Source organism: Triticum urartu, chromosome 2A, assembly GCF_056163025.1.
Source record: "Triticum urartu cultivar PI428250 chromosome 2A, HENAU_Tu73, whole genome shotgun sequence".
Lineage (NCBI taxonomy): Eukaryota > Viridiplantae > Streptophyta > Magnoliopsida > Poales > Poaceae > Triticum > Triticum urartu.
In genome coordinates this window covers 363,112,336-363,124,802 of record NC_141874.1, presented here as the reverse complement: position 1 = coordinate 363,124,802, position 12,467 = coordinate 363,112,336, and the positions used below count along the sequence as shown (strand labels likewise).

General features: G+C 47.1%; 1 protein-coding gene across 1 annotated transcript; it reads left to right on the top strand.

The window, feature by feature from the left end:
• Positions 1 to 11,524: 11,524 nt before the first annotated feature.
• Positions 11,525 to 12,109, top strand: LOC125536463 (uncharacterized). The gene has a single exon (XM_048699690.2). It carries the CDS (start codon positions 11,525 to 11,527, stop codon positions 12,107 to 12,109), a length of 585 nt encoding a protein of 194 aa, XP_048555647.2.
• Positions 12,110 to 12,467: the final 358 nt, after the last annotated feature.

Sequence of the window (12,467 nt, the reverse complement as noted above, 5' to 3'; positions counted from 1 at the left end):
GATGAGGATGAACGAGGCAAGGCCTTATCTGTAAATGTGGAGAGAGGTGTGGGTATCTTTTGTAAAATTGTCATAGTTTTCTTTCAATCCGTCAGATATAGATCGGACAGTCTATATTATAAGATGGCAGGCACACCATCATCACCAACTCGGTTTTTTCTCTACTCCTACTCCTATAGAAGACTCAGTTGGTGATGATGGTGTGTCTGCCATCCGCCATTACTGACCATTAGATCTGCATCTAATGGCTGTGATGTAAGTTGTGGCCTTTTGCAACAATTCCCACTTCTCTGCTCTAGTTTACACAAAACCCCTTAGTATCTTGAAACCAACCACATTCCTCCCTTACTTCATCAAAACAGCCCAAAGAATATATTTGGAGTGAAACATAAGATATTTTTAGTGATATGTATATCAAAAGTAAACTATTTTCTTTCAAATTTGTGAATATGTATTATTCTACTTTGGATCCGTTGCAACGGACGGGCTCGTTGTTATAAAGGTTTATCTCTTGCATTCTCCCCAACCAACACCTAGTGTACTGGTCCGGGCCGGATGCTCGCAGCGCGATGACCTAAGTTCGAATTCTGTCCTAAACGTTAGCTTTTATATTTTTTTAATATATACTTCTTTCGCTACTATACTGGCAGTGGAACCCACAGAGTACTTAGAATACAAGATTAAGGATGGATTTATTTCTTTTAAACTTTCTGTACGAATCTGTAGCCAACCTGCAAGTCATGTACAAAGGTTTAATGAAGGGGTTTGATGGAGGCGAGGAGGCGTGTTCAGCCGGGCGTGAAGCGGACGTCGTAGTACTATTCGATTTGATAGCTACAACTAGTATATTATAAAAACAAAGAAGAGTAGTAGAGATAGAGATAAGAATAGAGACTAGGGAGGAGCACCATCTACTGCTTTGTGGGCTACTCCTGCGCTCCATTCGGCGGCCTCAACGTCCCCTATAGCCACTCCCTCCTGCACTCCATTCAGTGGGCGCTGTTGAAATTTTGGGAGTGCACTCTCGCGACTGCTAGTAGCGATGACTTCACCAACGACGACTTCTTCCCCGACCTCAGCAACCTCTTCCTCAACGACATGGGCGACAACCTGAACGCCAATGGTGCTGCTCCCGTTGCACCATATGTGTTTCTGTCCTTCCTGTTCGAAATCGTGGTAGAATTCATATTTCTAGTCTGTGTCCTAGATTCGATCTGTTCATCTACTATGCTAGTCCGGATGATTAGTTTAATATCTGTTATAGTCGTCATGATTTATTTTGTGCTTATTCGGACTAAATCTCGTAGTAACTTGCTCATATATTCAACTGGCAGAACGTCCCCTACAGCCACTCCCATTTCATGGATGGCCTGGTCGATGACTCTAAGGAGCCCTTCGTCTACTGCTATGAGTGCCCGATGCCGTCTTGGGGCTCGCCGGCGGACATCGTGCATCACCTCACGCAGGCGTGCGGTGATCACTATTGGCCCTTGGCGAAGAACATCAAGTACGAGACGTGCTACCCGTTCACCGTGCCGGAGTGGCTGGAGGATCACCGCCGCCTGCTAGTCTCGGACGAGGACGGCAGCGTCTTCCTCTTGATCGTGGGCACCGGCGAGGCCCGCGTAGGCCGCCGCCCCGTCTCTGTAGTGTGTGTCAGGGGCGACGCCGCTGACGCTGACACTGACACGAGGCCGATGTACGGGTGCGTGCTCACTATTACTACCCCTCGGAGGTACATGGGCGGTGACACTGGCTATGTCAAGCTGACTAGGACTGTGCCGAGCTGGGACCTTCCCGCCGATGTGGACATGGAAGACGCATGGCATGATTTGACCCCCAACAATGTGGACGGGGACTCCAAGGAGGTTTACCTGGACATCTGCATTACCAAGTTAAATGTTGATCATTAGTCTTCGCTCAATGCAATCCGCTGTCTAAGCATGTGGAGACTTCCATGCATGAACTTGCTCTATTGGAGTATCGCGCATGAATAAAAGTGTATCCATTTATGGTTTAGTCTAGAATCTTCCATGTATGAATTTTTACTACAGTACTGGTGAATACTTATGATGAACCATTTCTTACATATCCTCTGCCCCCTTCCAAGTCATCCTGATTTAATCCCTCCGTCTAGGTGTATGAGGGCATGGTTAATACTTAAATAGTATAGCCAACTGTTGACTATAAGAAAGTGCCATGTCATCTGTAGCCAACATGTATAACATGGATACTCAAAAAATAATTCTTGAAGACCATTTCTTGCAAAGCACAATAAGAGTTATTTCTTCACAAGTTTTGGATGCAGGTTGAACAGTTGAACGCCTTTGTTTGCAAAAGATACTTTTTATCTATTTCACCTGGATGTTTGTGAGCTCTAGAGATGAAATAATATCCAAAGAAACCTATCGATACCCGTTACACATGAGATGACCCCCACATCCTTTGTCAAAATAAACAACTGCCCGATCAATGCATTTCACTCTTCCGTGCAACGCATGGGCACCTTAGTATAGATTAGTACGACCAAAAATTGAACTAACATTATATATAGTACGATAATTGATGATGCATGTCACCTAAAATTATATCATTGAAAACTATGTTCAAATACGAATCCAACGATATTGTTTTTGTTGACATGCACTAACATTTTGTTAGTTAAATCTTTAGTCAAATTCAGTGGGTGATAAACCATGCCCGATGTAGTACTAGTGTAGAGGCAACGCTGCACGGGAGTCTCACCCCGCTCGTGGCGCGGCAGTAAAGCCGTCATATCACAAAACCCAACCACTCCCAGTAATAAGTGGCCTGGTAAAATAAACGGACAAGCAACCATCACATCCCTCCATCTTTTTTGCATTTCACCTCTCTGCATTTACTTTCTCCGGTTCATCTCGCGCACTCGATCCCTAGCTACTACTCCTAGTATCCCTAGCTACTACTCCTAGGGCCAGTTCTTTTGGCGGCTTCCCCAGCTTTTCCCATAAGACTAGTCACAGTGGAGAGTAACGTTAAGGCACCTCACTCATTTATTTGGGCTTCTAAACTACTACTAGTACCTATGTCCTGGTTTATTCGTCATCATTGCAATTTGTGCTAAATTTTTACCAAAGATTTAACTGATAAAATGTTAGTGCATGTGACATGCACTAACATTTCATTAGTTAAATTTATGATCAAAATTTGACACAGATTACAATGGGGACAAATAAACCAGGACAGAGGTAGTAGTTATGGGATTACTAATCTAGAAGCCTAAAAGAACTATCCCCTGGTACTCCTTCTAGTAGTAGTACTCAAGTTGGAATTCCAATTGCACGCCACAACTTATTAGGCAAAAAATTCGATACAGGGTGTAGGAAGCGGTTTGGGAATTTGCATGCCTTTCCGACCAGTGAGATACTCCGTACAAAGTACGATAGAGAAATAACCACAGAGAAGGAAGCTAAAAGTAAACAATCAAATGAGCATTTTTGCATTTGTTTTGCATTGAATCGTTTCACAAGCTTGACTAGTGATGTTTTTCTACTTTTACAAAAACCACAACGTAATGTTAAAACGTGCATTTGCACGTACATAAGTCATAGTATTACTCCCTCCGTCTAGGTGTATAAGTCTTCCCTCCTTCTTGGTCACGATGCACAACCAAAGATGACTTATTGACCTGGACGGAGGGAGTAGCATAGTCTGCAAGCATATAGAGAGAGAGACGTGTAGTGCGATAGTATATAGTAAGTTTGTGCTATATGCACGTACTTACAAAATGCGTACGAATACACAAGGTTTCCAAACTTTCCCTTTTACATACTTAATTAAGGACGCTAATAATTCCTGAATGTTCGGGATTTATCATTTGAGTCCCAAAACTAATGAGATCGCCTTACGAAACAAAAATTATACTCCTACTAAAAGCCACGGCGCTCGTAGGAGCGCTTGCGGCGCGCCACGAGTGCCCTGGTGCGCGGTCGTTTCCCAGCGTGCCGACACAACACCTCTTCCTTAGCCTCGCAACTCGTGAGGTGCTGATTGGTGGCTTGCCGTCGGGCGAGTGCGATCTCACCGGTGTGGTGATTCGGCGCCAACAGGTACTCCTCCTCGTTGGAAGCGTGCACCCGGTCCACGTACCGCCAAGCGTAGATGAGGCACTTGGGCCCGATTGCACTCAGGGCTTTGGCACGGGCGTCCTCCGCCACCCTCACGGCCCTTGCACGAGCCTTCTGCCAAAGAGCCAATTGCCTGACTCTCTTGGAAGTGACATAGACCTGCCAGGAAGCTTGCCCCGCAGCGCGCTTCTCTTCATCGGCCTTCTTCTCCGCCTCTATTTTGGCTTTGTCTGCTGGTGGCAAAGCCTCCCACATGGCGACATCCATTTCTTTCCAAAGCTCCTGAAGGTTGGGGGGCTCGGTGGGAGGCGTGGCGTTCTCCTCATAGTGGGGAGCCAACATGAACTCCGACGCGCATGCTGGCGAGATTGGGAACGCCAATGCGTCCACCTCGACGCGTCGCGGTGAGGAGTGGAACACCGACACGTCCTCCTTGACTAGTGGTGGCGAGGTACGGAACGGCGACACGTGACCGTCCAGGCGGTGCAGCGAGGGGCGCCTAGGGCTTGGGAGTGGCGATGCCATGGTGGTCGATGTGAGAGGGAGGGGAGGAGATAGCGACGAACGTGAGCGTTCTTCCGAATGCCGTGGGAGGCGCAGTATTTATAGCGAGCAATGGCACACCAATGTAAGATATGGACTGAGCTGCACTGACTTAACTGCAGGTCCAGTTGCGTCACTGACATGTGGGCCAGACCCCTGTTGGGCCCATATGTCAGTGACCCAATGCACCTACAATTAAGTAACTGAAGCAGCGTCCCGGAAGATATGTTGCGTGATTAACGTAACAGCTACTCCCATCACATGCTCAGAATTCAAGGTGCATTAATTCATTGCATGCGAGGATTATGAGAAACTTGACCAATGCATGTACTTCATGCATGCATGCATTGCAATTAATGTATTGGTAAACACAATTCTTTGAGAAAAACAAGCGCATTGATTGAGTGCTTTTACAAACCATGAAAATTATTCCACCACTCATCATCTAGCTTGGTTGGTGAGATTTTCGAATTGAGCCCTATAAACCGGAAAGGAGGTAGTACGTGGGCATATTTGTTGGAGTAAATTACGGGGGAGGGAAGGGGTGGAAATATTGCTGGTCACAATGGATTGGACGAACGCGCGGGGGGGGGGGAGTCCTGCATGCATATTTTTTCCACACGGGGTGGAGTGGTGGGACCACCGGAGGGAGAAGGAGAGTCTGGCAGGCATATTGTTTCCACACAAGGAGAGGAAAAGATTTGGAGACGAACGGGCTTCCTGCAGGTATGGGGAATGGTGCATAATAAATCTCATCTTGCATGTCGGGCTAGGTATAGTCTCAAGTCATTAAAAACATACACGCCCCACACATGTTCATATTTCAAGGTGCACTAAATTATTGCATGCGATGATTAAGGCTGGCCATAATGGTGGTATCTTAGCTGGCATCATTCACACGGGAATAGCAAACATGCTGATGTTGCAAAGAATTAAAGAAGAGAGCGGGGTTAGAGTAACTAGTGTTCATGCATGCATTGGTAAACACATTTTTTTGTGAAGAACAACATTATTAGTTGAGTACTTTTGCAGACTACAAAAACTATTCCACCGCCTCTATCTTGCTAAGAGTAGGTGAAATTTTTGAATCGAGCCCTTTAAACTAGAAGGGAGGTAGTAGTACTCTAATAGCTCTTGTTGTGATGACAATATAGGACATGGCACACACCTGGAAGGAGGAACAAGTCTGCATTGTGCATTTAAGTTTTGTCCGAAGTCAATGTACCTCTACTTTGACCAAACTTATATAAAAATGCATCAGCATTCACAATGTCAAATCAATATTTTTATACTCATTATAAAACGTAGTTCTTATACTCATTATAATTAGTATTGTAGATATTGATATTTTTAGTATAAACTTGGTCAAACACTTTGCAAACGGTTGACGGAAGTAAAAAGGACCAGAGGGAGTATCATGCATGCGGAGTAGGCAAAAAGATTGCTCATTTATAGCCGGTCGAAGTCTCAAAGGGCGCGACCATGCGAGGGAGGCGAAGGTCATGGGAGGCGGGATGGTCGATGGAATTCAATGAAGTTACCCATGCGCCGGCATGGCGTGCGAACAGGCAGAAGCTATATCGTCAGGCCTACGATATGGGTCTAGTAGACATGACATCTAGTGGGTCCCGCATAGTTCGCTAGAACTCTTGGGGGCTTGCAGCCGTTTATCCACCAGGCAAGCCAGCAACCCCACGCCATTCGCACGCCCTACTCGTCCCCGTCTTCTACTTACACGTGGATCCGCGACAGTGAAAGCATGCCTTGCTCGCTTCCTATGCATGTTCAATAGTTCAACGGATGAGTGGGTCGTTGGGCTAGATGTTGACTACACCACAGTCCTGCAAAGAGAGAAGATTCTAAAGGAGGCAGAGAAAAAGAAGCCCGCCGTGATCCAGGTTTGCGTACATAACGTGTGCTTGGTCTACCACATATGCCATGCTGACGTTGAGTGCCAGGATTTTAAGATCTTCCTCAAGGATGAAAGAGTGAAATTCGTTATTGTAGACTTTAGGAACGACAGGGATGTCATGGGTCAGATAGGCCTCGTTGTAGGCCAGCCCTTCGATCTCCAGAAGGCAAGCCTGGTGTCCTCCTCTCAACCTTCAATGATGACCCTGGCAGCAGCCATGATTGATCCTTCGTACACTAAACTTAAGAAGCCTCACCATGAGTTTCATCATGCATGGGAGTCAAAGACATTAGATGAAGATCACATCATGTACGCAGCAATGGATGCCTACCTTTGTTTAAATATCTACAAGGGTTGGATGAAGAAGCAGAGCCCAGTGTCCGGTTCAAGCAAAGAAGCGTCGGCAAAGAGGAAGACGAAGAGGGACGAGGATGAAGTCGAGGACATGGACTCTGACTCCGAGTAGGTGGCAGTGTCGTCGCTCATGCTGGTTCTATTGCAGTGTCAAGCGGACTAGTTGCTTAGTTTATTTTCAAGGTTGTGTTGTGCTGAGGCCCTAGCAGAACTATGTTTATGTTCTTTCTCGTTATTTGAACTCTTTAGTACATACAGTAGTACTAGTACTATGTCTCCCTCTGTTCCTATATGTAGTGCGTATAATTTTTTTAGAAAAATTCCGATTTATAGTGCGCATTGGCAGCCATCTTGTACTTTGGACCCAAATAGCCTTGCATAGCAGCACACATGCAGCCTCCTCACTTGTCGCTTCTGCCAAACTGCAACAACACATGTCCTGGGTGGGGGTATTCTGCGTCCAAGCTGCAACCTCCAGCTCACGTGTTGGTATGTGTGCCTATAACTATGCGCACTAAATATTGGACTGTTCTTGCAGTTGGCACTACTGCTCGTATCTTTGTGTTCCTACTATACTTAATACGTTCGTACTAGTATTATAAGTTGGGTCAGTCGATTTGTGAAAGAAGTTCGATGGAGTGAAGGAAGAAGACGGAAGAGAAGCTACCCCAGTATCTATATTAGGGTGGCAGGGTGCCCATGATCTATCTTATGAGTGTTGGGTGTGGAATGCAGTCTGCCGGAAAAAAATGGATCATGCCCGGGGTTAAACGGATGGCGGGGGTGGGGGGAGCATGGCGGTGGCAGGCGATTCAGGGGAGGGCCCGGCGGCGGTGGCAGGCGGTTAGGCATGTGGCGGGCTGAGAAGATGAACCGTGCATCAATTTCGGAGGTTGAAGAAGCCCTTCTAGCCTTCCATGTTGCATCAAATGGCTCACAAGAGTTGACTGACCCAAATTGCTCCTTCAGATTGCAGGATCCACGTGGCATTCAAGGTCTCGAAGGTAGATTCTGCGTCCGCACCCGGTTTGCGGGCTCGACGAGCGCGCGACCGGCTTCCGCCGCGACAGCCACCATGCGCGCCTCCTCCGCACGGGCGTAGACGACAATGACACGCTAGTTCCTCCTTGCTGGCGACGCTGCATGCATAGACACAGCTCCACCAGCTTCTCGCGTGCTTTGCAGCGCGGCGGCATCGCGAGGAGGGACTGCAGGCGACATGAGCGGGCGAGCCTTCGGCTTCATGGCACAGGGATGGCGGTGACATGGCGGTGATGGGCGAGAAATTGTTGGCCGGAGCAGGCGGGCGCCGGCATGCGCAACGGCGGCGGCGGCATATTGATGAGTGTATGTATGCGAGCTTAGTTTAGTTTTATATAGGGTTGGTCAAACTTAAAAGAAAACCATACTAGTACACGTAAACATTAGACTAGGCAGCGTTTTTATTAGTTACCACAGCCACGATACGGAATCCTGTGCAAGCGCGTGAACCGCGGCCACGCGGTCGATCGAACGGTGCGTCACCGTGTCGCGCTCGAAGGACATCCACCGAACCTTTTTGTGTGTGTGGAAACAATCCTCGAATATTACTCAACTTTTTTTCCTGGAAAAGTTCTTGATTCTACAATATTTCCATATATTTGAATTTAGCTCCAGATCGTGTTTATTTTGATTTGGACGTTTTAGGTGCGCCCTAGTTTTTTTAATACTGATTTTGTGTGTGTGACTGAGAGAGAACATGTGTATGTGTCCATATGTGTGTTGTGGCAGAAGGGCAATGTGGAGACGGTGTGCGTGTGATAGAGACATAGAGAGGTGTGAATGTGCAAATGATCATGCATGAGTGAGACATAGATAGATGCCGATACGTTGTGTATACATGAGAGAACGGTCTTCTATTTTGCTTGTGTGTGTGAGAGAGAGAGAGAGAGAGAGAGGAGCATCTGTAACACAAAAACCATCTCTCTCGATTCGTCCATCCCTCGCACGATCGCATGTAACACATGCATCAACGCGCACATTTTGACACCCTCACCCGGCCCCTGCCCACCTCAAGGCCCGCACATCGCTGTCTATCTCGCACGCACAATCTCTTCGTGAATACCCTGTTTAGCATGTAGCTTTCCGTCACATACACACACATTTCTCTCCTTAGGTTTGTTTTCTCTCAATATCTGACACACACACACAGCACACAGCACACACACACACACACACAGCACACAGCACACACACACCCCTCCCCCGAGCAAACAATTCATCCCCATCCAAGGTTATATGGAGACCACTCTCGCTTGTGCTTCTCTGCACCCCAGCATGCACAACACCTCAATCTTCAAAGAGGGCATCGAGGAGACCGAAGACGGCGACCACACTGCGCTAGAGAATGCGGGGCCATTTGGAAGCAGGATGATGTGACGACGACTGACTGACTCCTCCTCCCACCCTCTCTCTGTCTCGCACAAAATTACCAATCCCTCTCTCCCCCGCACAAATTTATCAATCCCTCAACCCACGAGATCCTTCCCCTCTCGTCCATGTTTCTCCAGCTCTCTCATCAAACCTGTTGTCTCTTCTCCTTCCACGTGTACAGAATCTGGATGCACACGCATCTCACATATATTACATGTCTCCATCTTTCTCACAGACCTAACTTCTTCCTTTCTCTTTCTCTCTCTATCTCTCTCTCTATTTCGTTAGGTTTGTCTCCTACTCTCTCGTCCACATACATACAATCTTTCCCGCCCTATCTGCTCCATCTTCGCAAGCTCTCTCTGCACGTTTCATTCACACCTTGGGATATGTTCAAAATGTTGCTTTTATAATGGCTGATGTAGAGTTATTGTTGGTTTTGTTGCATCCTACAAAGTAATAACTATGAAATGCATTTTGATTGTCATTTGACTGGGATTATGTGAGTTTGAGCATGTTGTGAAGTACTATAGACCTCATATACATCTTGGAATTCGACAATGATTGTAACTATTGAATTGTATAGACCATTACATTCGAAGTCAGTAGCCTAATATATTTATTTCACAATTTCAACAAATGATTAATTCACTACATACTAAGAAAACAAATGTGTACACCCTTCGTTTTTATTTAAGTTTGCGTATTAGCATTGGTCAAAGTCAAGTTTTGTAAACTCTCAGAAAGTTTATAACAAAAAATATTAACATATACAATAACAAATAAATACCATTAGATTCATTATTGAATGTACTTTCACATCATACATATCTGTTATGGTAAATTTTTATATTTTTCTATAAACTTGGTCAAACTTTAGGAAGTTTGACTTTGGTCAAACCTAATATGTAGAGTTTACTAGTACTACTCGCTAGTTGCTTAGCCGAATTGCCCAACACGCCACACGGGGAGTTAAGTGTCACAAAATTTTGAGGTCGGCGGGAAAATCTCCCGCGACCCTGATTCGAGCAGTGGGAAGTTACCATCATAGCCTTCGGAATAGGCCTACGGATGACGGTTGGTAGGGGGCTGTTTTCGTAACTTCAGGTTCACCCTACCCAGCCAACCCTACCCGGCACCCAGAGTAGTACACCTGAATACTCCCCATTTTCTATCCCCACCACAAAATAGACTTCTCCACGGCACCACAGCCTTCGTGCTCCTCCCCTTCTACATCGGCGCACTCGTCCACCATAGTGCATTTGCCTCATCGACGACCTCGTACGCCGCACTGGAGCCGGTCCACCGTCGTCGTCGTACACGGAGCCTCTTCCCCGACACCATCTTCCACGGTCTCTGCTCTGCTTCCCGGAAGCTGATGCCAAGCGCAGAAGCACCACCTCCATGGACAATGAACTGACTCCCATTGCCGACCATGACTCACAGAGGCCGCGGTGACCATCGTTCTCCTCCTCGATTGGTAATGTGTGTATTGAATCACTTAGCAATACATGTGCAGTTCCAATTTTGTTCATACCTACCCTTCAAATTTCCTGGGTGCTATTGTTCCCGTAAAAGTAATTGGTTATAGCCTCCATTGTCCAATAGAATATCAGCTTGTAATTGTGTGTCGCTCCTGTATCGCGCTGTGCTTGGGGTAGGTTTTTCATCTGCAACCAGTAGTGTGGCAAATGATGGAATGTTTTTTAGAACTAGCAAGATGCATTTGTATGAGTAGTTTATCTTGTGGGAGAAAAGGATGAACGAGGGAAGGCCTTATTTGCAAATCTGGAGAGGGGTGTGGGTATCTTTTTGTAAAATTGCCATTGTTTCCTTCCTATCTGTCAGATATAAATCGGACGGCCTATATTGCAGGATGGCAGGCACACCATCATCACCAACTTCGTTTTTTTATAAGAGTAGAGAAAGGAAAAAAAGTAGAGAGTAGAGAAGTAGAGATAAATATTAAATATAAAATAAATATAACAGTAGAGAAGAGAGTAGAGATAGCAGAGGCATCGGGAAAGGATTGCGCGTGCGGGGGAAAAGCGGCTGGGCGTGCGCTAGTTTTGGCGTGCGGCGTCTGGCGCGCTTTATAAAATCCAACGCCCTCCCACCGCCGTGTGCCTTGCCACTGCTCTCTCCCCGCTCCGTGCCTCACCACCGCTCTTTCTCGCCTCGCCGCCGTCGTGCCACCATGCCGCCGCGTCGCTGGGAAACTTGGGGATACCGCGGCGTCCGCGCGTGCCCCTCCGGCGGCTTCTCCGCCGAGATCCGGTTCCGTGGGATGCGCCTCGGCCTCGCCAATTTCGACACCGCCAACGAGGCCGCCCGCGCGTACGGCGCGGCGGCGTGGCGCCTCCGGTGGCCTCATAGAACATTGAACTTCCCCAACATGTCGACATGGGAGCGGGCACAGGAGCTCGTGCCTCTGCCATGGTTTATCACCGACGAGGATCATCGCGAAAACCGGAGGTGGGAGCACCGTCTCCGCATCAACGAGATGGACGAGGAAGCCATGGCGCTGTGGTGCCAACGCTTCCCACAGGACATCATCAACGAGCGCGAGTTCTACGCACAAAGGAGGGCGGAGAGGGATAAGAGGAGGGTGGAGCGAGCCGCCTATCGCGAGGACAAGCATAGGAGAAAAGCAGACACTCAATTCAACTTGAGGCTAGGAGCAGCGTCGCCCTGGATATCCGACGACGATCGGTATCTTCACACCTACAGTCAGACATTGGAGGAGGACATCACCGAGGAGGAGTCGGACGACGAGGAGTAGTTGAATAATCTATTTTTTATTTATCTATGCTGAGAACTATCCTCTACTCTCTAGTCTCTACTCTCTATCTCTACTTCTCGATCTCAGCACTATAAATGCTTTTTTAAAGCGTCACGCGTTGCGATTCTGTTGGAGATGATCTAGCATGGCAGACGAGTGCTTCAATGTTGCCCACAAGATGCGCGAGTATTACTAGTAGTATATTTTTCTTGCCATGTTGAGATTTTAAAACCACGAGTGCGAACATGCAAAGGAGCAATGAAGACCAAACATGGGATATTGGGGACATCTTCAAGGAGTGTGACAAGTTAAAGAGGAGCTGCACTGAACCTGTAAAACGAGCTTTGGTAAGTAACAC